This window comes from Contarinia nasturtii, unplaced genomic scaffold (assembly GCF_009176525.2).
Source record: "Contarinia nasturtii isolate CC-2019 unplaced genomic scaffold, AAFC_CNas_1.1 Cnas_scaffold_533, whole genome shotgun sequence".
NCBI lineage: Eukaryota > Metazoa > Arthropoda > Insecta > Diptera > Cecidomyiidae > Contarinia > Contarinia nasturtii.
The window spans coordinates 3264637-3286336 of NW_022197885.1; the positions used below are offsets into that span (position 1 = coordinate 3264637).

Genomic DNA, 21700 nt, shown 5'->3' on the forward strand with positions numbered 1-21700 from the left:
TTTTCCCATTCAATACATTGTATATTCATATTCCATTGAGTGCAAATGACTGCTCACATACACATATACATCCGTTACCATCAACAACGAATGACTAGTACTCTCTGGCACACATACACACGCACATGTTCTCACATATGCATACATGTTGACTCAATCGTCGCAATTCAGAATGATGTCTTTTCTTTCGTTTTGTTCGGTCGGTTTGTCCGTAAAATAGTGAAAACGGCGCAGAATCCAAACATCGCTATAGAAATATCGAATATGTGAGTAAAAATCATCCGTACACGGTTCGCAAATAATGGATTTTAATATATCCATCACATTTGATTTAAGAGTTTGTTCTGTGTGCTTCGTATAGTTTTTCACTGAAAAAAAAAATATATATATATCCTACACTTCTTTGCTGTCTCTCTCCCTCTCTCACTATGAGAGGATTTTTAGTTGATTCTTTTTAATAAATATATTTAATTTCGTTTCGGTGGCCGTCTTTATAATACTTTTTTCAAAAAAAAAACAATTGTTGTTGTGTGATTTAATAGTGTTTATTTGTAATTTATCAAATACCAAAAAAAAATATTCGTGATTTAAAAGTTATGAATTCCAATTGAATGATATCTATTTGTGTATTGTACTTAATTCGAACCAACTGAAAATCAAATAAAATGTAAAATCATTTATTAAAAATGAAGCAAAGAAAAGTGCAGACGATTGCACTGAACCGATATGAATCGATTCCAACGATGCAGAAAATCGATTTTATACATTAGGCGCATCTAAGTGAACCAAACATATCATGAATGAGAAAAGCAAAAAAAGAATATATGATGAAGGTCTTTGAGATCTGAGAAAAGTGACAGAATCTCTACCACAAAGATTTATTAGTTGTGAAAGAAAAATCTTGGACAGCCGAGTGAAAAAACAACAACAAACATATTTCGTAACATGAAAAAAATCAGAGCGAAAAAAGTGATGGATGAAATTTCATTGAATTGACGCGCGATTCATATTTTCTTGGAGCAGAATGCATCTTTTCACTGGGTAAATATTATGATTAGCTTCGTTTGTTTATTGGTGAAATTTTCATATTTTGACTTTTGGTGCTCGTTTTATTACCAAGGGTAGCCGCTTCGAATGTATCGTTGTATTTGTTTTGACTACGTTTGGAAAGTTGCTATACTGTCGAACGTTGTTTGTAGCTCTTTTCTTGCATCTATAATTGTATTCATTTTCCACGTCGTTACGCGAAGGGTAGTTGCGCACGTGCGCCGTTTCAACCAAATCGAAACGGCAATCTTTTTTCATAGGTTATTCGATGCCTTGCGGACACAAGAAAAAATCGTTTGGCAAAAAAATTTGGATTAAACGAATTCCCCCCGCACGAATAAAGAATCAAAACGAAATAGAAAAAAATGATTCGTTGCGAGATAGAATTTAGTCGGCGCTAAGACTTTTAGATTGATTGTTCTCATCTCTCTCTCTTTCTCTCTCTCTTTTTCTCGTTTTCGCCTTTTGCTCTAGCGGCGAACATTGGGTGCCTAAATGTTTTCTTTTTGCCTCAAGACCACGACTTATTTCTACATATCTAGAGCAAATTAAAAAAAAAACACCGACAACGAATATAAGCCTCGTTCATCTACTAATTAATAAAAAAAAGCGCCTGAAACATTTTTTCTTCATTCTATCTATTTAATTTGTTTTCTGTGTTTCGATGCGGTGTGTCTCCAATTTCTTGGCATCCGTTTGTGAAGTTACCGGACGATAATGTCATTTTCGTGAAATGGTTGGCTTTTTAAAAAACCTAAAAATAACCACGAAAAAATGCGATTTCATAAGGAACAAACATTTTCAGTTCACGGTTCGAGCTATATTACATTTCACTTGCCGCTTTCTTTCGTCTGAGTTTGTTTTTTTTGCTTTCATATACAACGGCTCTGTGGCTTCTGCATTTAGATTTCATGAAGAAAGAATGAAAGAAACAAACAACATCCCAATGAAACTAGTACCGATAGATCAAATATCTAACTAGGTATTAGGGCTTTGAATAATGAATTCTTGATTATATTTTGATCTTATGAATGAGAGAGTATTGATTGTGTTTGGATTGTGTAAACACGGATGATGCGAATGAGTGAGAAATGAAGAAGAAATAATAATCACTCGAAAATACCTAGATAATAACGGCTGGAATGCCATTTTCCGTGTTATGATGGTGTGGTGATCGAGTATCGATAACAAACACTGATGACCTTAAGAGTTATAAGATATTGAATTTTATGTGCAATGCCGACGAAGAAGAAATTAGCGCAGAAGAAAATGAAGAAATAAGATTCCATGTGGTAGATAAAAGTGTAATAATGAAAGGATTCAATATTATCGAGTTTACTGAGTCGGCAAAAGTACAAAAGACTTACAGTGTATACAGAATATTTTTATAGATTTTTTTTGATAAATGTGAGATAAAACGAACGATGTTCCAATAGTTTTATTTTTTCTTGTACGATGTTACATTCTATTTTATGTGACGTCATATTCTATCACATTTACGGATCATTTAATGGTCGCACAAAAATGGTATGAATTGGTTTTTTTTTTGTTCTTTCGAGTGTCTATCAACTTAATGGGTTCTTTTTTTGTCTTCATTTCAATTTTAATTCGGATGCTGTTCATATATGGTCACTGTGCACATTTCACAGAGTGTCATTGAGCCCAATGTATCAGTCGAATGAGAAAAAAACAATGCCGAAAAACAAGTCAAATGCACATAGCGGTATTCATTCGTTTTAATAAAACACCATGTATACTTCAATCAAAATGGTATGTTCGTGTGCGAGTCAACAGCAACAAAAATTTAAATGCTTAACGCAATTGAACAACAACAAAGACAAATTCATAGAGAAAAAGAGGAAAAAGAAATAAAAAAAAAATGTTAAATTTGAGCTACACAAACGTATTCAGCAATTACATTTAGATAGGAAAAACATATGGGAAACCGTACACATTACAACCTCAACAAAAATACATAGAGATAGCATAAACATGCCAGTGCAGCATGAACGAAGCGGGATAAAGACACATTTAACATAGAAAAAAAAAAGAATCGACGGCCGAAACGTGAACGAAAGAGCAAGAACGAGTGAGAGAATGACAGAGAACAAAGTCAGCGGAATCGATATTCATTTATGGTACGTATGATTCTATGAGCCGATCGCTATTTAGGTTGGTCGCGTTAAATAGTAGCGTGCGCGAGTGCGACGTAAATGATGAAAAATGTACACATACACACGCTCGACTGCCTGTCGATGGTGTCTCTCATTCGTTCTCTTCGCTGCAATTGTTCATTCTTTCTTTGTCATATATTTACATCTTCTGTGTTAATTTTTTTTTCTTCTATTTTCCGCTGTTTTTAAACGTCACTTCCCCTGCACGCACATGAATAAAAGTGAATTTTAAAGACCGAGTCTCGTACAACGCACGATCATTAAGAAAAACAAAAATACAGCGGCAATAATAAAACAAAACAACAACAAATCGTTTTCCGGAATGAATTTTGATGGAAAAACTCGTTCGTTGACTGCTGTCCGCATCTGGAAATGGAAATGTGAATCACGACAATAAAGAAATGTAGTATGACAGTGAGTGAGAAAAAAAGAGAGACACAATTTTTATAATATTCGTTTTTATTATTCATGCTCTCTCAACTCTAATGGCAACAATTTTCGGTGATTGTCATTCTTTATTTTGTTTTCTCAATAGTTCGTTCTCATTCATTTTCTCTTTCATTTTTCCCCCTACTATTTTGTCTCTCAATACGCTCTCCGTCCAACAATTATATTCATTCCGTCGTCGTTTCTGCATATACACGAAACAAACAAGAAAAAAAAACATTTTAAATTGTCGCGCCGCTCAAATGTGGGATCAGCCACAACACTCTCCGTATTTATTTTTACATTTATTCACATAAATACCGTCGATGGGCTCGAACCAGTTGCGCTCTACTCTCTCGTTCTATGTGTAAAAAAATTTTTTGTATTTTTTTTCGTCACATTTTCTTGTTTCACGAAGACTACGACAATAATAACACCGAAAAATTTACGTCGAAATGAAAACAACAACAAAAAGTTTTAATAAAAAAAGAAACCCGAAAAAATAGAGTACCGTTTCACAAATCATATTTCAATATAAATATGTTCGCGTGCACCGTGACGACTATCCATTAAGTTCGTGTTTTTTATTGGTCCAGTGAAGTTTGTCTATTTAAATAAGCTTTTGTTCGGTGTTCGTTTTTTTGAAAAAAAAAAAAAAATCATCATTTGTCACAATCATTTCCATAAAACTGTTTGTTGATTGTTAAGCCGTGTTTATGTGTGTATATATGTGCATGAGCGAGCGGGCGAACCAAGTTCTTTATTCAAAACGGTAGCTCACTGATGAGATAAATATTCAGAGTTCGGTAATATTCATTTGTTTGTAAATTACGCTTTTCATATTTGCTCGAACAATTTTTATGTTGATTGCATATTCTGATTGTACCGCTTTGACTTTTGTGATATGTGAAGTGTATTGTGCCAGTATTGTTCTTTGAGTTTGTGTGTTGTTTGGTTTCTATAGTATATGATCAATCATTGGTGTTTTTTTCTTCAATGTTTTGAACTATATTTCGGTGGTTGGATTTTAATTGTTTTTTTTTTATTTGTAAAATGACAATCAAAAACCCAAACGATTCTTTGAATATTTCATGAATAAAAAAACAAACACTCATCAACATTACACACAGATGTGCTTCTATTTAATAATGAATAATTTGTGTGTGTGTTTCTGCAGTAAACGAGTTAAAGATATGACTATAGCGACCGATAAATATTGGGTCCGCATTTTCTGCATCAAATTTACATTTCATTGGACGGACCGGCGCGGTTGGCAGGCTGTTGCGCAAATGAAATGATTGTGAAATGTGGATGAGAAATCTGATTCAAACTATAGATAGCATTCATGCTAAGTTCTCGTGTCTTCGAGTCAAATATATTAAAAATGTTAATTAAATTATATTTACAACTACTAGCAAACGAAGAAAAAAAGCACACAAATGAGAATAAAAGAGATAGAAATGGCAGAGCGACGGAGAGAAATTTGAACTCTATGGCCAGGAGAATGTATAAATGCAATCCAAATTAAAAACTCATGTTGATCGCACTTTTGTCGTCTTTTTTATAGTGCCCGCTGTTTAAACATTTGCACATAATATCATAGACAGTACAGGGCGAACGGCACTTACTTTAGCTGATCTAACTCACTCCGTCCCTCTCTCTCTCTTCTTTTATGCCATTCTCCAACTATTTCTCTCGACAGATTCAATTGAGCACATTGAAATTATAACTACTTGTAAATGATTCCATTCAAAATAAAGGTCATACTTAAAATAACATCTTTCAGTGTGACTATGTATTCGTGTATCGTACACATATAGTATGGGCGCGGGTGTGCGTTTTATTGATAGACAAACAGTATGATGTAAATTTATGTGATGTTATTTGCGTTAAGCTGATATTCTTTCGGTTTTGTTGATCGGATTGTGTGATGTCATATTCATTGAAAGCAATCAGTTTTCTGAATAAATAACTAAACCATTTGACAATGGATTGTAATGCAAAAAAAGAAGAAAGAAGCGAATACACCCTGACAGACATTGCGCCCAATCCGAAAGTTGTGCTTTCTAATTTTTCCGTACGAAAACTTAGAAGTACTGTAAAATAATGCAGATCACGATCTCTTGCCAACTAACACATTCGACCGCTCGATGAAACACCGTCAACGTTTCTATCTTCGATGCGATGTGACATTACAATTGGATACTTAAATAAAAACTAACTTTAACATAAACATCACGATCCAAACAAAACGATTTAATTTCATATTAGCGTTTGAAAAACCCCGGAGTCCATTGAACTATCCATGTGTTCAACGCAAACGCCAAAGTAAAACCCTTCATTGTTGTCAAACAGTTTTTTGATATGAAAAAAAAAAGATAGTTGAACGCAAAAAGGCACATCATCACTAATTTTGCAGCATTGTCTCCATTGCTCTTTTTGCACGGCAACAATGAATTATATTCACTGTTGGGTTAAACGCAAATAAGATTACGATTGAATCGAGTTTGATTAATTTGTTATTTATTTGTTAAAATTAAACAAATCGCACGCGTTGAAAATTGGATTCTTTTGCTTGATTAATAAATGGAAATACGTCAAGAAAACCAATTAATCCGCATGGTTTATATTTATATGGTGTGGCGAAATTGTTTAAAATGTTATTTTGTTTATGGTGTGTGTTTTATTTGAAAATACCATATAAACGACATAAACAAAGATAATAATTGAAGAGAGAAGGAAATATTGGAAAAAAAGCAGCAAATATACACCTTTTTATTCCGTCTGTAGAAACTTTGTAGCGATGAAACAACCGTTGAGACTTTATAGCAATTTGGTGTTCATTTGCACGCATTTCGCTCAAGTAATATAAAGTAGAAGAAACAGACGTGTGTGTGTGTGTGTTGCACCTTCGGGGCGTGAATGCTGCCCGATAATTATAAACAATTTGAATAAGTACGAACATAACGTCATGTTGAGTTTTTCCTACACTTTCCATCCTATTTCATTTGTAATTCATATGGTTTTTTTTTCTTCATGTGTTCATTTCAAAGAATGTGGTGGTACTGCAAATAGCGGTAAAAATGAATTGAAATTCGGTCATGACTTCTCTTTTCCGAAACAAAACTCCGACCGAATTTGCACACAAAAAGCATACGGTCAAGACAAATCGTCGAATTTCTTATTCGTTTCCAGTGTTTTTGTCGATTTTTGAGATCATAGAGTATTCTTCGATCGTGCAATCATCATAAAACGCACTGAATTATTCAACGAATTTCACCGTTTTTTGTTTGTCATATTTAGTTTAATCTGTTGATTTTTATTTTGTATGATCATTCTATATATGTTGATATATCGACGTTCTAAAGACATCAAAAAAGAAAGACAATACACACAGAACAGATAAATACAATTGAATCGATCAAAAATTGAACGAGTCTGACGTTTTGTTGATTTAAAAATTGCGAGACACGCCTTATTCATCAAATATTTCTATTCAAATCAGATTTCATTGACATTCTACTCTGGTGTATTGAACAGCTGTCGAAGATTCATTAAAAAAAATGGCTTTAGCATTGATTTCAAGCACGTTCGCAATTCCTTGGAAATGGAGAAAAACAAAAATCCCATTAAAAAAAAGAAAACACTCTATTTGCAATCAAATTATACATTTTCCAATATGATTTATGAATGCGTTCAAAATTTACGATGAACGAGAACGAAACGGATGGAAAAGAGATAGAGAAAGAGAAAAAAAAATTATTCGAAATACTACAGCAATCAAATCACTTAGTGCTCAATCAATCGTATTTTATGTGTGGCAAGTGCAAAAAGCTAATCTTAGCAAAAGATAGAGCACATACACGCGAGAAAGCGATTGTGCTACATGTATGGTAATGTGCGTGAGCGCGCGCGCGTGCTCATATCTCTTCGAGAGCGCAAGAGAGATGATTTTGGTCGGCGGATTGAAAGTGAATGATTTCATTTGCGTGGTACGGATAGATTTAGATTTTTGAACTAGAAAAATCACTGCGAATTAGTTTATTATAATAATGGAGTTGTTGTTTTCTGTCTAAGGATTGCCTATTTTGCAATTCGAATTGGCTGATCGGCAAACAAAGCGAAATTTTTTTTTTGTTTGTGTGTGTGTATATGTAATTTACATTTCGTTTGCGTAATAGACATGATGTTCGCAGTGCTCATATTACAAATCTTCACGCCCAGTAAGATTTATTGCACTATGTTGTTGCTTTGCTGTATATATGTATGCAATTTCTTCTTTGCACACCGAATGTCGATATTGTGCACCCGATCAGAGACAGATACATAAAGACAGAACAAGCGAAGAAAAAGAAGTAAAAAAACGACTACGAAAGTAATTGCTTAAATAAATTAAATTGTTCGTGCGTTTCACATGGTTTTTCGTAAGCACTGCACTCGATGCCAAACAGCTCTATCTTATTTAATACTCGGCCACAGAAAAAGACAGAGAGAGAGAGAGGTTGATCTGTGCACAAAGTGTGAGCAGGCAAAATAAACAAATTAACTAAACAGTTGCAAACAGAAAAATGCCATGCTACTTTTGGCTTTTCTCACAGTTGACGAAAAGTTCGCCGCATGTACAAATATGTTACAATAACGAACATTCAACGATGAATTTAAAATTATGCGAATATAAAACGACGATTCAATTTTTATTATTAACAAAACGAAAATGCATAACAATCATTATGTATTTTGAATATATGTTCATCACTCTGTCTGTTCTGTGGTGTATTTAATTTTTCTCTCTGTTTTTCTTGTTCGATTTCACGCAATAGTGTTTGTTGTTTTTGCTCAATTTTTACATCATTTGAATCAATTATACGATGTGTATAGGTTTCTTTTGCGAAAAAAAAACAGCAACATTATCTCCCGCTGCCCTGTAATGTTGTCTATTGATGTTGTTGTTGTCTTCTATTTCATTTGCGCGCACAAACAACTTGCGCTAATGTATTCCAATTGTATTGAAGCTATAAAGCGAGTCGACTCGAATCATATGCAAAAAGTAAAACGTCAAATCAAATATACGATGGAATTTGAATGCTTTCATATTCATCGGTCTCACCAGACACTTGGATATTTGTTTGCTTCTGAATGTGATTTTAGTTTGCATAAGTTTGTTGAACAAAACTGTTGACACAACGGTGTTCCTGAGTCTGTGATTTTCTGGTTTCTCTTGTTCTCTCATTACGATCGTAACATTTGTTTTTTGTTTGTTCGGTTTGTATTCTTTCGTGCGGTTTCCCTCAATGATCATTAGCTCATTCTGCTTTATAACTCGTAAATCATTTCCGATTGGAACGGACACGATTTTTGTGTTTGTGTACCTTTTTGTTTATTTGCGTAGTGCCAAATTGTTGTAAATGGATGCGAGTTATAAAACGAATGCTGAATTAATAATAATAATTATAAGCGAAACCGCGCGCATTATAGGTGCGCAATTACAAATATGTTTGTTAGCGATGGACAAAGACATTCCATTGCGCCTGAAATTCAATATTTCGACGATAATTTTTTTATACTGTATTGAATTCGCATCAGATCATCAGGTGGATGTGATACACGATACATACTAAAACTCGTTCGCGGTGTTTTGTTGCTTCATCTCTTTGAGATATTCGAATAGTAAACACAATATTTATTTTGTTGTGTGTTTTTTTTTTGTTATTGCCGTCGTTGTTGTTGTTGTGGTTGTTTAATCTTACTGTTGAATCGCGTGCCAGTTTAAGAAGTGAAGTTTTGTTATTTCAACTTTTAGCTAAGGCTTGCACTCAAAAGAAGCAAATTGCAATTGTACTTCTCTCCTTTCAGCACGATCACCATGTGTGTGTGTGTGTACTTGTTTCAATTTCAACTTTTGCTCGTTTGCTCCAATAGGCCGCTGGCATAGTACGTGGTTAAGCGAATTTTATTCAACTTTCTCCCATCTCGTCACCTTATTTAAGTCACGTTCATTCGCGGTCGTTTCATTATTACTTGCTGCGATTTATTTATGTATGTGCTGGTTTTTTTTTTGTTGTTGTTGTCTTTGATGTGTTGAGTGTAATGTTATGATTGTAACGTTTCTCATACACCGAAAAATGTCGTTGATCACAATCAAACCTGTAAATGGTCATGGCTTTCGTTTTCTACTCGATGATGAACGAAAAAAAAATGGTTCATTTGCAATGATTATAAAGTGAAATTGCCAATATATAGAGCGATCCATTGATGCGATCGAAAATGTGTGAGAACTGGCTTCTGCTGAAATAAAATTGATGTTGTTTTTGTGTTCAGTGAACGAACCTTCTCGATGGTGTGTCTGAGAGCTTGCATTGATATCAATGCGCAATTTCATACATATGATCTCCATTGGATATAAATAAAACTCCTAAATGTCGAATACAAATTACGAGCATACACACAGAGTTGAGATTCCATCAGCGCGACAAGAAGCCGGCTGTATACATAGCTCAATCGCTTCGCAGCGGATCTTAATTAATGACGAATGGTTTTTTTTTTTTGAATTCACTATTATTAGTATTATGGCTGCTAATGAAATTTTTATCGTGTTTTCCTGTCATTTTTCATGAAATTTTTTGGTAAGTTTTTCTACACGGCGGTCGCCAATTATTACTATTATTATTGAAGGCACCCATTCGGCATTACTATTTTTGAAATGATGTTTTATGTCATTTCCATAATAAATGTGACTGTCTTTCTCTCGCTCCCTCGAAATAAAACTAAAACCAAATGCACACAAATAAAATAAAGAAACCGAATTTTATATATGTCGCGAGCGAACGAATGAGCGCGCGCGCGCACACACATCATTACGGTCGTTCGTTCGTTTGCCTGCAACAGCAGCTCACTACTTAAATTATCGAATTTGGTTGTATATGAAGCGTGGGATGTCTCGTTCGCAAACCGTGTGTTTACTGCATATGGCAATACGCGCGACACACAAAAGAGAGAATCAAAATGACAACAACCAAAGACACGGTAGATAAAGTCACCAAACGATCGAATGAAATTTAACGAATATATATGTTTTATTGAATTGAAATAGACACCAAATGTTAATGAACGAAGCCTGAATATAAGTTTTTTTTTATTCTGACGATTGTGTGTAGGATTTTTGGGCTAAATCGTAATGAACATGATCATTTTGTTGTGCTCAGAACGATTTAGCAATGGAAAGACAGTGTCATAAACTCCAAAACTTAACGAAGACGAAGAAAAAAACTTTTTGATGCTCTTTATCTGTTGGTACTGCTGTTATGCATAGCAAAACTCATTATCTATCTTTCTCACAGTCAATTATTTATTTTTCCCTTTAATTTTTGTGCTTTTTCATCTTGTTTGTTATCTTCAAGATTTATTCGTGTGAGATTGTTTAACTCTCCGCATGTCACACACACGACCAGAGAAAAAAAACGAACATATGTTCAACGTTATTGCAATTGGTCACACATTTTTGATGTGTTTTTTCCACTACTTTGCTTCTATTTTCAAGCATTGTGTGTAGCGCTTTAACTCATTTGGATTGTTATAATTGGTTTCGTGCCCACAGCTCAGCTCAACTCAATCGCTGCTTCGTGTTATACTCGCATATGCGAATTAAAACGCACACAGAGGGTCATTTTAAGAAGAAGCAGCGTGAGGATTTATTTATCGGCAATTTTATTTTATTACATGTATTCCCACCTATTTCTTTTATCGATTCGATTGTTTTGTCGATCTTGACAACCGATACGGCATTGATTGTGCCATGTCGTCTTATCGAACCATGTGATGCCCTTCCGTTGCTGTATTAAATTTCAATCGAATACTAAAATACTTCGGACAGAGACAATTTATCACTGAAAAATTCACTAACCAAACATTTTCACACCATCAATTGCAAACATAAACATTGATTTCGTTCATTTTAAATACGCTCAAGCAACCAATATAAGCGCGTATTTTTGATAGAGCAACTGTATTTGTAGTTTTCAACATTCCAATCCCCGAAAACCTATTTTTTATTTCACTATTTGCGATTATTTTTGCGATAAATTTAATGATTTTAATGTTTTTTCTTCCTATTTTATTGCAGATCGTTTCGAATAGAAAATTGGTCAGTGTTTGTGAAAGTGATTGATTTTGCCAATGTACATTTTCATTCGAGTCTCGTTCCGATAAACGGCGACAAAAAAAGTGCTTCGAATATCCATTGGGAAATGATAAAATAAAAACAGAGTGAGGTCAAACTGCATAAAATCGAAACGAAACGAGTCGTGGGGAGAAAAAAGAGGCAACAAACATTCCGGGTTGTATGTACAGCGGCTGATATACGAAAAAAAAAAGAATTCGTCGACCGTCGATTTAAATTTGTGTGCGCATAGATTCGTGCGGCGCTTCGCAGATTCTACAGTTTGTGGCTTTCCTTTTTGGAGCACAAGTTTCGTGAATTTTGGTATAAAAATAAGCAATTGCACATGGCATCACGTATCCGAAGCGCACTCGAATAGTTCTCTGAATATTTTTGTTTTTGTTGTGCTGTTGAAAATTCAACTTTGTGTGTGTGCATGCGAGATAGTGTGTTCTCTGTGAAAAAAATATAAATGCACAGTGGACTCGAGGAGAAATCGTATTGAAAATCGTGTGTCTTTTGGTGTTTTAAAAGAAATATTTCACACAACCGTCCGTTGTCGGTGTATTTTTTTTCTGTTAAATGGTTTTCATCAGTGAACCAAAATAAATTGCCACGAGTACATGTATATTGTGTGCGCTGCTGGTGCGGTCTACGAATGCGACACCGAGTGTGATATATATCGGAGCCGAAAACAATTTGAACACATAGCAATTGAACAAATTTATTCTTTTCGGAAAAAGACGAGAAAAAGGTCAACGTAAAAAGAAATTCAGAAAAGCCATACAAATTTTTTGCATAATACCTCACACAATAATTGACTTTGTGTAGCAAAGACGAACACTTGCAACAACAAAAAAAGTAACCGAACTTCGTCGCGCATCCTCATAATTAGTTCGACGGAAAATTAAAGAAGAAGAAGAAGAAGTGTTTCCGCATTGAAAATTAAAGGCGATATTTTTAGTTGAAACGATATTGTACACGCAATAAAAAAATTGGATTTTGGCTAATATCACATAGTGAATATTTATCTGATCGTTTATAAATAGTGATTTCAAAATTGTCCTTTCTGCAATCTACACTCTAGCCAAGCAAAAATATAGCTAAACATGTTTTTCGTTTTGGCAAATTCAAGCTAACCAGAAGTTGAAGTTAATCCATAATAAAAAGAATCATTCGATCATTAAAACATTAAAGTGCAAGATCCACACCAATTTTGTGTCGTTGCTGATGAAAAAAACGTAAAATAAAATTCAGGCGAAAAAAACATTATAATTAAAACTGAGTGTGAGCAAGTGTTAATAACCTCTGAGAGTGTTTGTAAAGTGCATTTAATATAATTTAAACGTAGTCGACACAAGACAACGACAACAGCTCAAAGCGACACAAGACAACGATTCAAATAGGTACACATATATGCGTGTGTGCCAGTCGTTAATATAAAATTCATTTGGCCAAATTAAATGTTCGCGAATTCATTCGGTGTATCCTTCTAGTTGTCAAAGCCGTAGCTTGTTGTTAAAAATAAAAAAAAACGTCAAGCAAACCAAAAAAAAAAAAAAAAAGAACACACACACATGCATTTTTGCATTCAAGTACATTATTGAAATACCAAGAAATCGGATTTTCTTTGTACGTGCATCGTGAACTCGAACAAAACAGTTTAAAACGTAAAGTGCTTTGATACAAAAAAGAAAAGAAGAGAAAAAGCGGTGATTTCCGTTAAAGACCAAACAATAAAAGCAAATCAATTGACAGTGAATAAGATTAATTTGTGCATTCAACATAGTAGAAAAGAGAGAAAAAAGGAACTCAATCTGATATACACTCACACGCAAAAGTCGACATTTGAAAAGAAAACAATAAAGACAATTTAAGTGTAATTTTGGATAATATTGTTGTTAAATCGTCTGATGTGTTTGTGTGCGTGCGGTGGTTTTGGTGAAAGCTGCAGACCAGAAATTTTCACAAATCGACCGGGTTCGATTGCGTCATGGCAACGACTGCCAAACAAACATCTTCCAATTCATCAGCATCAGCATCGGTTCGAAGCTCTTCAGCGACCGTTTCACAAACGCATTTTCAGCAAAATACCTCGCAATTAAATATTACCACAACACATCATCACAGTCATCTTCGGTCCTCATCCCTGTCCGATTCAACCACAAATCATATTTATCAACATCATCAAATTTATCACAGCAGCAGTAACAATAGCGAAAACGAACAAGCCGAACAAGACATTGAGATCATTGCCAAACAAATATCGGACCACGCTGAAGCCATCTATCAAACATGGAAGGCACGCGGTTTGGCTCCTGAAATTCTCAATTGTCATTCGATGAATAGTGACGCATTTGATAAAACATTAACACCGTCCGTGCAACGACAGACGATACGAAGAAGTGAATCACCGCAATACGAACCGAAAATAACACTCGGCGAACTATCAAAATCAAGCAATTGTATCGATACGGTATCGGCATTGCCGAACACATCTGCCAAAATGTCGAATTCAAATCTAAAGAAACTAGTCAGCACATTTGTAAATGAGGATAAGGCCCGACAGCAACAACAACAACAACAATCCTCAATTGTAACACGTAAAACAAATATTCTAACGAGCGGCACAATCAAAGATGCATTAAGAAAATTCGAAAACATTGACAACAATGCAACAACTAACATGCGGCCAAACTATTTAAAAAATAATCGATCGACAAACAATAGTAACACAGTCGATCGACAATCAACTGCAACCGCAACTACATTGATTGCGCAACGTGAAAAATCACCAAAATTGCAATTAGATCAAACGCAACGAGATCAATTGCAACAGTCGAGCAACAGTTTTGAAACAAATAAATTGAATAAGAATGTGCCCGACGTTCTTATAAACACCATTGAACAGGATAAATTGATAAAACCATCATCATTATTAAATAGTAGCAATAATAATAATAATAATATTAGTAAAAATAGTTCGGTGTCTGGTTCAAGTGCATCGACAACAACAATAAGTAATAGTTCGACGGTTGCACGAAAAAAACCAGAAACTCCGGCCAAACCAGCCAATTTGCTCAATCATCAGCCCGCATGGTCGTTGAAAAATCGTCTGAAACCCATTGAAAACGGTAGCAGCAATGACACAACTAATGCTAAGGTTGAAGAAGCAAACGAATCAATAACAGAAGCGGCAACCACAGCAACAGCAGAAACAACAACAACACCACCATCATCAGCAACTAAAACGAACTATGAAAATGACATTAAAAGTGCGAAATTGGTGAATAAGCAAAATTCTAAAAGCAACAAAGTGAATAAATTAATGGATGAGGTTTTAATGGAAGAAGAGAGATTAATAAACGCATTAAAAACTGGCACTGTTCTCAATAATGATAAATTACCCGAAGTGATAACGTCGACACTATCAAATAGCAATTCAAAACCACTAACAAATAATACAAATTCAATGACAAATGCAAAAATTGTCACCGCAAATGCTGAACCACAACAGCATCCAGCCAATTGGAATGGTGCTCAAAAGACAATTACCGTGGACACACCAAAAACCGTAATTTCAAACGAAAATAACGCGCAAAAATCAAACGACGTGGACGGTGTTCATTTGAAAATGAGCAAACTACGACCAAAAAATGATGCGGCTGTGCCACATCCTGATCTTAGTTTACACACAAATAAAACGGGCACAAAACCAGCCAATACAGCTCCGGCTGTACGACCGTTTTTAACGCGTGGTTCAGTCGCCGAACGTGTGCTCATGTTTGAAAAATGTCCGGAAATAAAACTTCTGCGAAATACACCAAAGGATGCAAACAAAGTACCGGTAACTATCTCATTATTATACGTAAAAGAAAATTTAAATTCAAATCTGTGCAAATTTTATGTCATTCGTAATTTAAATTTCGATACGCGCTACAAATTATATTATCAAAGTGAAAATCAAGTCAATGATAGGCCATCAAGCGGCACACTCGTTATTGTTGTTTTAGAAAAATCGTCAAGGGTTCGGCATTTGTCCCCATGAAATAGTTTTGCAAAGTCACATGCCTTTATAGTGAAATTTTTGTGATGATTGTAAAATGCGAGAATTTTGATGCGCATCATTTTGATACGAATAAATAAATTCACAATTTCGATTTTCTAACTACTTTCAATACTCAATTGATTCTTCTGAAATTCTCGTGACTTATTTCGCGTAAATAAAATCGGGTAATTTGGCGCTAAATTGCAAAAATCCAAAGATTGTTCAATGTTCACATTTATAATTACAGGCGACACTTAAAATGTACGTTTCGATTCGAAAAGTGAACGAGATAATCAAGATAGACATGCAACGACATTTTCATGCAAACTTTTCTAATTTTACCACCACTTGATATATGTATGGCACTTAAATTAGGATTCAACATTCAGTTTATCGATTTAAACTTTCGTGCATCGCCTTACAACCATCCAAACGTATGAATCACTTGCAAAGTCACAATTCGACGATCTCTTTCTCAAATCATATCGATCGAGAAATTTTTATTCGAATTAGAAAAAGATGCGCGTTTGACATGATTGCAAGTAATAAAAACCTAGGATTATGTTGAAATGGAGCGATTTTAATCTGCATCGGCCAAGTGAAAAATGTATGAAATTGCTAAACTATTTTTAAATTGAATGGGTTTTCTTCGGACTTTTACACATAGGAGCGAAAGAAAAAGAGGTAGCGAGAGAGAGAAGGCAAATGTCAACAAAGTCAATCATTGTTTCACTTGAACGTGGCCAAGTGGAATTTATTACTGAAGCATGCAAAACTTCATTCTAAAATGTTCTGCAAAGTCAAGCGTCATAGCACTTATAAAATATTCATTGCACTTGTTTTGGTTTCGTGTTGTATGAGCTCTGTTTGCCACTTTTTTTTCTATCAACTATATTATATTCTTCTTTTTCTTTTTTCAAATTTTTTTCATCTATGAATCACCATAGCCAAAAGCAGTACCAAAGCCTGAACAACAAACGACCTGCACTACACTGCAGCGCACCATTCGAAATACAAAAAATGTATACATACCAAGGTGAGCTTTTTGTATTGATTCGAAAACATTTTTAGCACCCTTCGCATACTTGACATCGACGGCGACCCGTGGCTAACTGTTGCCAGCATTCAAAATGCGGAAACGATTAACCTCTTGAATTCAATGCAATTGTTTCATTTTGGGGAAATAAAATTTGGCGTTTTTTTACCTTTTCCTTTGTCTTCTTCCTTTTAGATTTCATTTTCCGTTTGGAAAACCGTTGTCATCGATTACATTGGAACAAACACTGCAACGGCTTTCGGCTGCATTCGATGCATATCCAAATAATTGCATGTCCAAAGATGATTTTGTTAGTGTGCTGAAAATTTGTTCGCTACCATTTTATTGGCGAATGCCATTATTCAATTGCACACAACTAACACCAGCCGGACTCGTTGATGGAAAACGGTTTTGCGACTTTTGGAAACAGTAAATAGATTCAATTATTCTTCTTTATTTTGTAGTTCGTGTTTCATAATTCTAATGGATGTGTATCATTTTGTTTTCGTTTCCGTTTTTTTTTTTGTCACAGAATGTCAGTGTTTTGCAATGATTCAGTGTCTCGATTCGTTTATATAATGTCACGTGGTCAAAGATCACGGCCGTACATTTTACCCGAAGACTTAGTATGTCTGGTGCAGGATGTAGTCGATACCCATCCAGGTCTTGCGTTCCTCAAAGAAGCCGCCGAATTTCATTCACGATACGTTCACACCGTCATTGCACGAATATTTTATACGGTGAATCGCAGTTGGTCGGGTAGAATAACAATGGCCGAACTTCGACGCTCCGATTTACTACAAGTTTTACAATTACTCGAAGAAGAAGAAGATATTAATCAAATTATGGCATACTTTAGCTATGAACATTTTTATGTTATCTATTGCAAATTTTGGGAATTAGATCGTGATCATGATTTATTTATCGATCAAAATGATTTGGCCCGACACAATGATCATGGTTGGTATTTCAAATGTCAAACATTATGGCGAATATGACAAAATTTCATCTCTCTTGCAGCTCTCTCCACACGAATTATTGAACGAATTTTCTCCGGTTGTGTGACAAAAACGGCCAAAGCAAATAATCAACGAATGTCATACACAGAATTTGTTTGGTTTTTACTCTCTGAAGAAGATAAAAGCCATTCAACAGCCATTGAATATTGGTTTAGGTATGTCTGGAAATAGCAAATATTTTTTGTTGTCATTTTTTTTTGCGAAATTTTACATCAAAATCTCTTGCAGATGCATGGATCTGGACGGTGACGGTGTGTTGTCAATGTATGAATTGGAATATTTCTACGAAGAACAACAGCATCGCATGGAATCAATTGGAATTGAAACTCTTCCGTTCGAAGATTGTTTGTGTCAAATGCTCGATATGATTAAGCCAAGTGTTCCCGGGTGTATTAAATTGGGCGATTTGAAGCGATGCAAAATGACGCCCGTTTTCTTTGACACATTCTTCAATTTGGAGAAATACATGGAGAATGAACAACGTGATCCATTTGCATCACAGCGTGAAGATGATGTACGTATTCCCACATCGCCCAGAGAAAAGAGAAATGAATTATGTCATAAAAAAGTGTTTGTCTGTTAATCGTATCCAATTTGTTTGACTTTTTTTTTCAGATGTCTGATTGGGACCGGTACGCGGCTCAAGAATATGAACTGCTTGTTGCCGAAGAAGGCGGTGATACTCATGGGTAAATCTTAATTGTTTTTTATCTCAAAATTAGATTCTGTCATATTACACATCCAATTGCATCATATACATATAACGTTTTTTTCATCATAATCCATCCTTTTTCTATTACCTTCATTTTTGCAAGCCTTTCATGTATCATGTCACGTGTCATACAGCATACGATTGCGCATCTCTGATGGAATTGAAAAACTTTTATCTAATTTTTATCATTTTCTTTTTATTCTTCTTTTTTTTCCTTTTTTTTCCACATCCAAAGCCATAGATAATTTATTTGTCACCATATAAAAAATATCTATATATCTATAAAAATCTGAAAAATGGTCGAAAATGCTTCACATTTTTATTTATAATTTTGTTAACTTAAAATCGATGAAGATGAATGTAAAAAGTGTATATTTATTAGAAGGTGAGCTCAATGTTTACGAGTGCGTGTGTGTGTTTTTTTTTTTGTTATATTTCTTTTTTTTTCGTTGTTTGTATTTCATGGTAGATGTAGCGAACACCGAAAATGGTGTTACTTCATTATGCCTATAAATGTTGATTCATTTTCTGTTAGATGTTTTTTTATTGAACAATTTAAATGTTTGATTGTGTGTCCTGAATTCACTGGGTTGTGTGTGTTGAATAAATTCGTACTGACTATTTGTAACATGGCAGTACGGTTGAGGCGAGAGCTAATGCTTTGCCAAAATTAAAACAAAAACCACTTATTGAAAATTGTATATAATTTGATTTAAATTGCTTTGAGCTGCTAGTGTTGAATATGGTTATTTAATAAGAATTCCATTGACCGAATGTCACTAATTTAAATGAATTATTGTTGTTGTTGTCATTTCAGTTCTTATGATGATGAAGAAGACTACGAATCGAATATTGATATATTGGAATCACATATGGATGACCAAGTAGCCGGTGATATAAATGAATTGTAGTATCGCCCCAGTCACCAGCACCACCGTGAAGACGAATTTTGATGTTGCTGAAGTGTGTGTGCGTGTATGTATATGGTCGGCTCAATACGCGAATGTGATTGAGAACAAACAAAAAATTTTGTGGATTCAATTGAAAATGAAGAATGACATAGATGTTTCAGAGTATAAAAGAAATGATGCGATTTTCATCACGCACAAACATCACTTTGAGAACAAGAAATCAAATGAAACATATAGTATGATTAGTGCCATGCAATTGCAAACTGGAATCAGGACATTCAATGTGTGACTATGTGAAAAAGTCAAAGATATATTGCAAATTGGCTATTTTTTCACCCATATTAATCGAAACTAAACATGAACAAAAACAAAACATAACAAAGTAATGCGGTAAAGACTATATTTAGTTAGAAAGATATATTTAACAAATCGTTGCCATTTTCCGCGTGTTTTCAGTTCTGGAATTCTATTCTTTTTTTTTTAAATGTCGTTTTTGTTTTTGGATTCAAATTGCGGAAAGGTAGTCAGTTTCATTAAGAACATTATTTGACGAACATTTTAACATTTTTGTATTTATTTCCAAGTGTTTTCTTTCCGACCGACGAAAATGTTCAACAAAGAAAAAAATATAATGAAGAATTCACAACCACATCACCAAATAATGTAATTTTATAATTTATATCAAAGAATCATGAAGATATAAAAAAAAGATTGTTTTTGTTTATTTTTTTCGCTTGATAACTATTTAATTTATCTGATAAATATTGGTTTGCCATTCATTTTTTTTTTGCACGTATTTGTAGAAGAAGTTTTTTTTATTATTTTAATTTTATTTATTTAAAACAGCTATAAATCGATTGAAAAACCACAACAAAACAAACTCAGTACCTTTTAACCAATACATATATATGAATATATATTTAATGGAATAGAAATCATGATTAAAAAAAAACAAACAAACAAATACTAGACCGATATTGTTTTCAACTGGCGAAATAAAAATAAAAGCGTCCAAAGATAGTAACTAAATACCGAATACTCGTCGATGTGTTTTGCTTTCCATTTAATCATTTCCATCACCATTTCAAACAGCTTTAGCTTTCAAATACAGCGTATGAACAAAAAATGAATAGAACAAACATTGCGTTATCCTCAAAATGCTAAAAGTAAAACAAAAAAAAATTATAAAAAACAAGTAATCTTTAAAAGCATGTGATATTTGATAGGCATAAACATTTTTTTATAACATCAATTAAACCAAAAGTAAAAAAAAACTTTCAATTCATCTATAATATACCACTATTCATCATCCCGTTTTACATCACTTCATTCAGACTGCTTTCTTATTTTAATGTATACGAACGAGTTATTTTATTCAGTTGGAAAACCTGAACCGACTTTTCCTCAACACGCAAACAAAAATGAGGGGGAAACATAACAAATTCAACATCTTTTCATCAACAATATCTATATTTACTCGTAGAAACTAGTACTTTGAATAGATAGCCAAACACAAACCAAAATACTACATAAATATTTTCAACTGAGAAAAACATTGACAAAGAGTAAGTAAAAAAAACATGTAACCAATTAAGTAGCACATCAAGTGTCACTGCAGACTATAATCAATAATTATAAAATTGGAAAATTTCAAAATTGTAGCATAGTTGTCGAAAAGATGATGTATCTAGTCCAAGAACGGAGCTAATATGTTTCGATTCTTATTATTTTTACACCCAGAAAATATTGCCATAACTAATGAAGAAGATGCAAAAACATGAATTTGGCGTTTTAGTGCACTATAGATATGTAATGAATGAATTTTAACATTATTGCTCGAAATCAAGTTAACTTAATTATTTTTTTGACATATATACTCTTATAAGTTCGAAAAATTGTCGTAAAATTGAATGAATAAAAAATGTCATTAAAACGGATGCCAAATTTTAAAGGAAAGAATTCTGGCTTCCACTTTTTTTGTTTAAAAAGCTTTGGTCTTACGTATATACATAAATGTAGCGCATTTTTGCAATATTTTAAGCAAAACAATTACAATTAGATAACTTCTCTTTTATAAGATTGTAACATATTTCACTAATAATAAATACATGTATAAATATTTAATTTAGTATGAGCATAGATGTTCGGTTTTTATTTCTCAAAAGCACTTAC

At 33.9% G+C, this 21700-nt stretch overlaps 1 protein-coding gene across 4 annotated transcripts; it reads left to right on the forward strand.

Moving 5' to 3' along the window:
• The first annotated feature begins 547 nt into the window (after positions 1-547).
• Positions 548-20381, forward strand: LOC116339452. 4 transcript variants are annotated; one of them, XM_031765329.1, is made up of 9 exons: positions 548-1041; positions 11767-15649; positions 16798-16886; positions 17082-17315; positions 17419-17846; positions 17907-18060; positions 18134-18419; positions 18521-18594; positions 19435-20381. In XM_031765329.1, the coding sequence occupies exons 2-9, from the start codon at positions 13796-13798 to the stop codon at positions 19526-19528; spliced, it is 3213 nt and encodes a 1070-aa protein (XP_031621189.1). In that variant the 5' UTR covers positions 548-1041; positions 11767-13795; the 3' UTR covers positions 19529-20381. The 4 variants fall into 4 exon arrangements, with proteins under 4 accessions (XP_031621189.1, XP_031621190.1, XP_031621192.1 ...); XM_031765330.1 differs by lacking the exon at positions 548-1041 and adding an exon at positions 4025-4453; XM_031765332.1 differs by lacking the exon at positions 548-1041 and adding an exon at positions 8889-8909.
• Positions 20382-21700: the final 1319 nt, after the last annotated feature.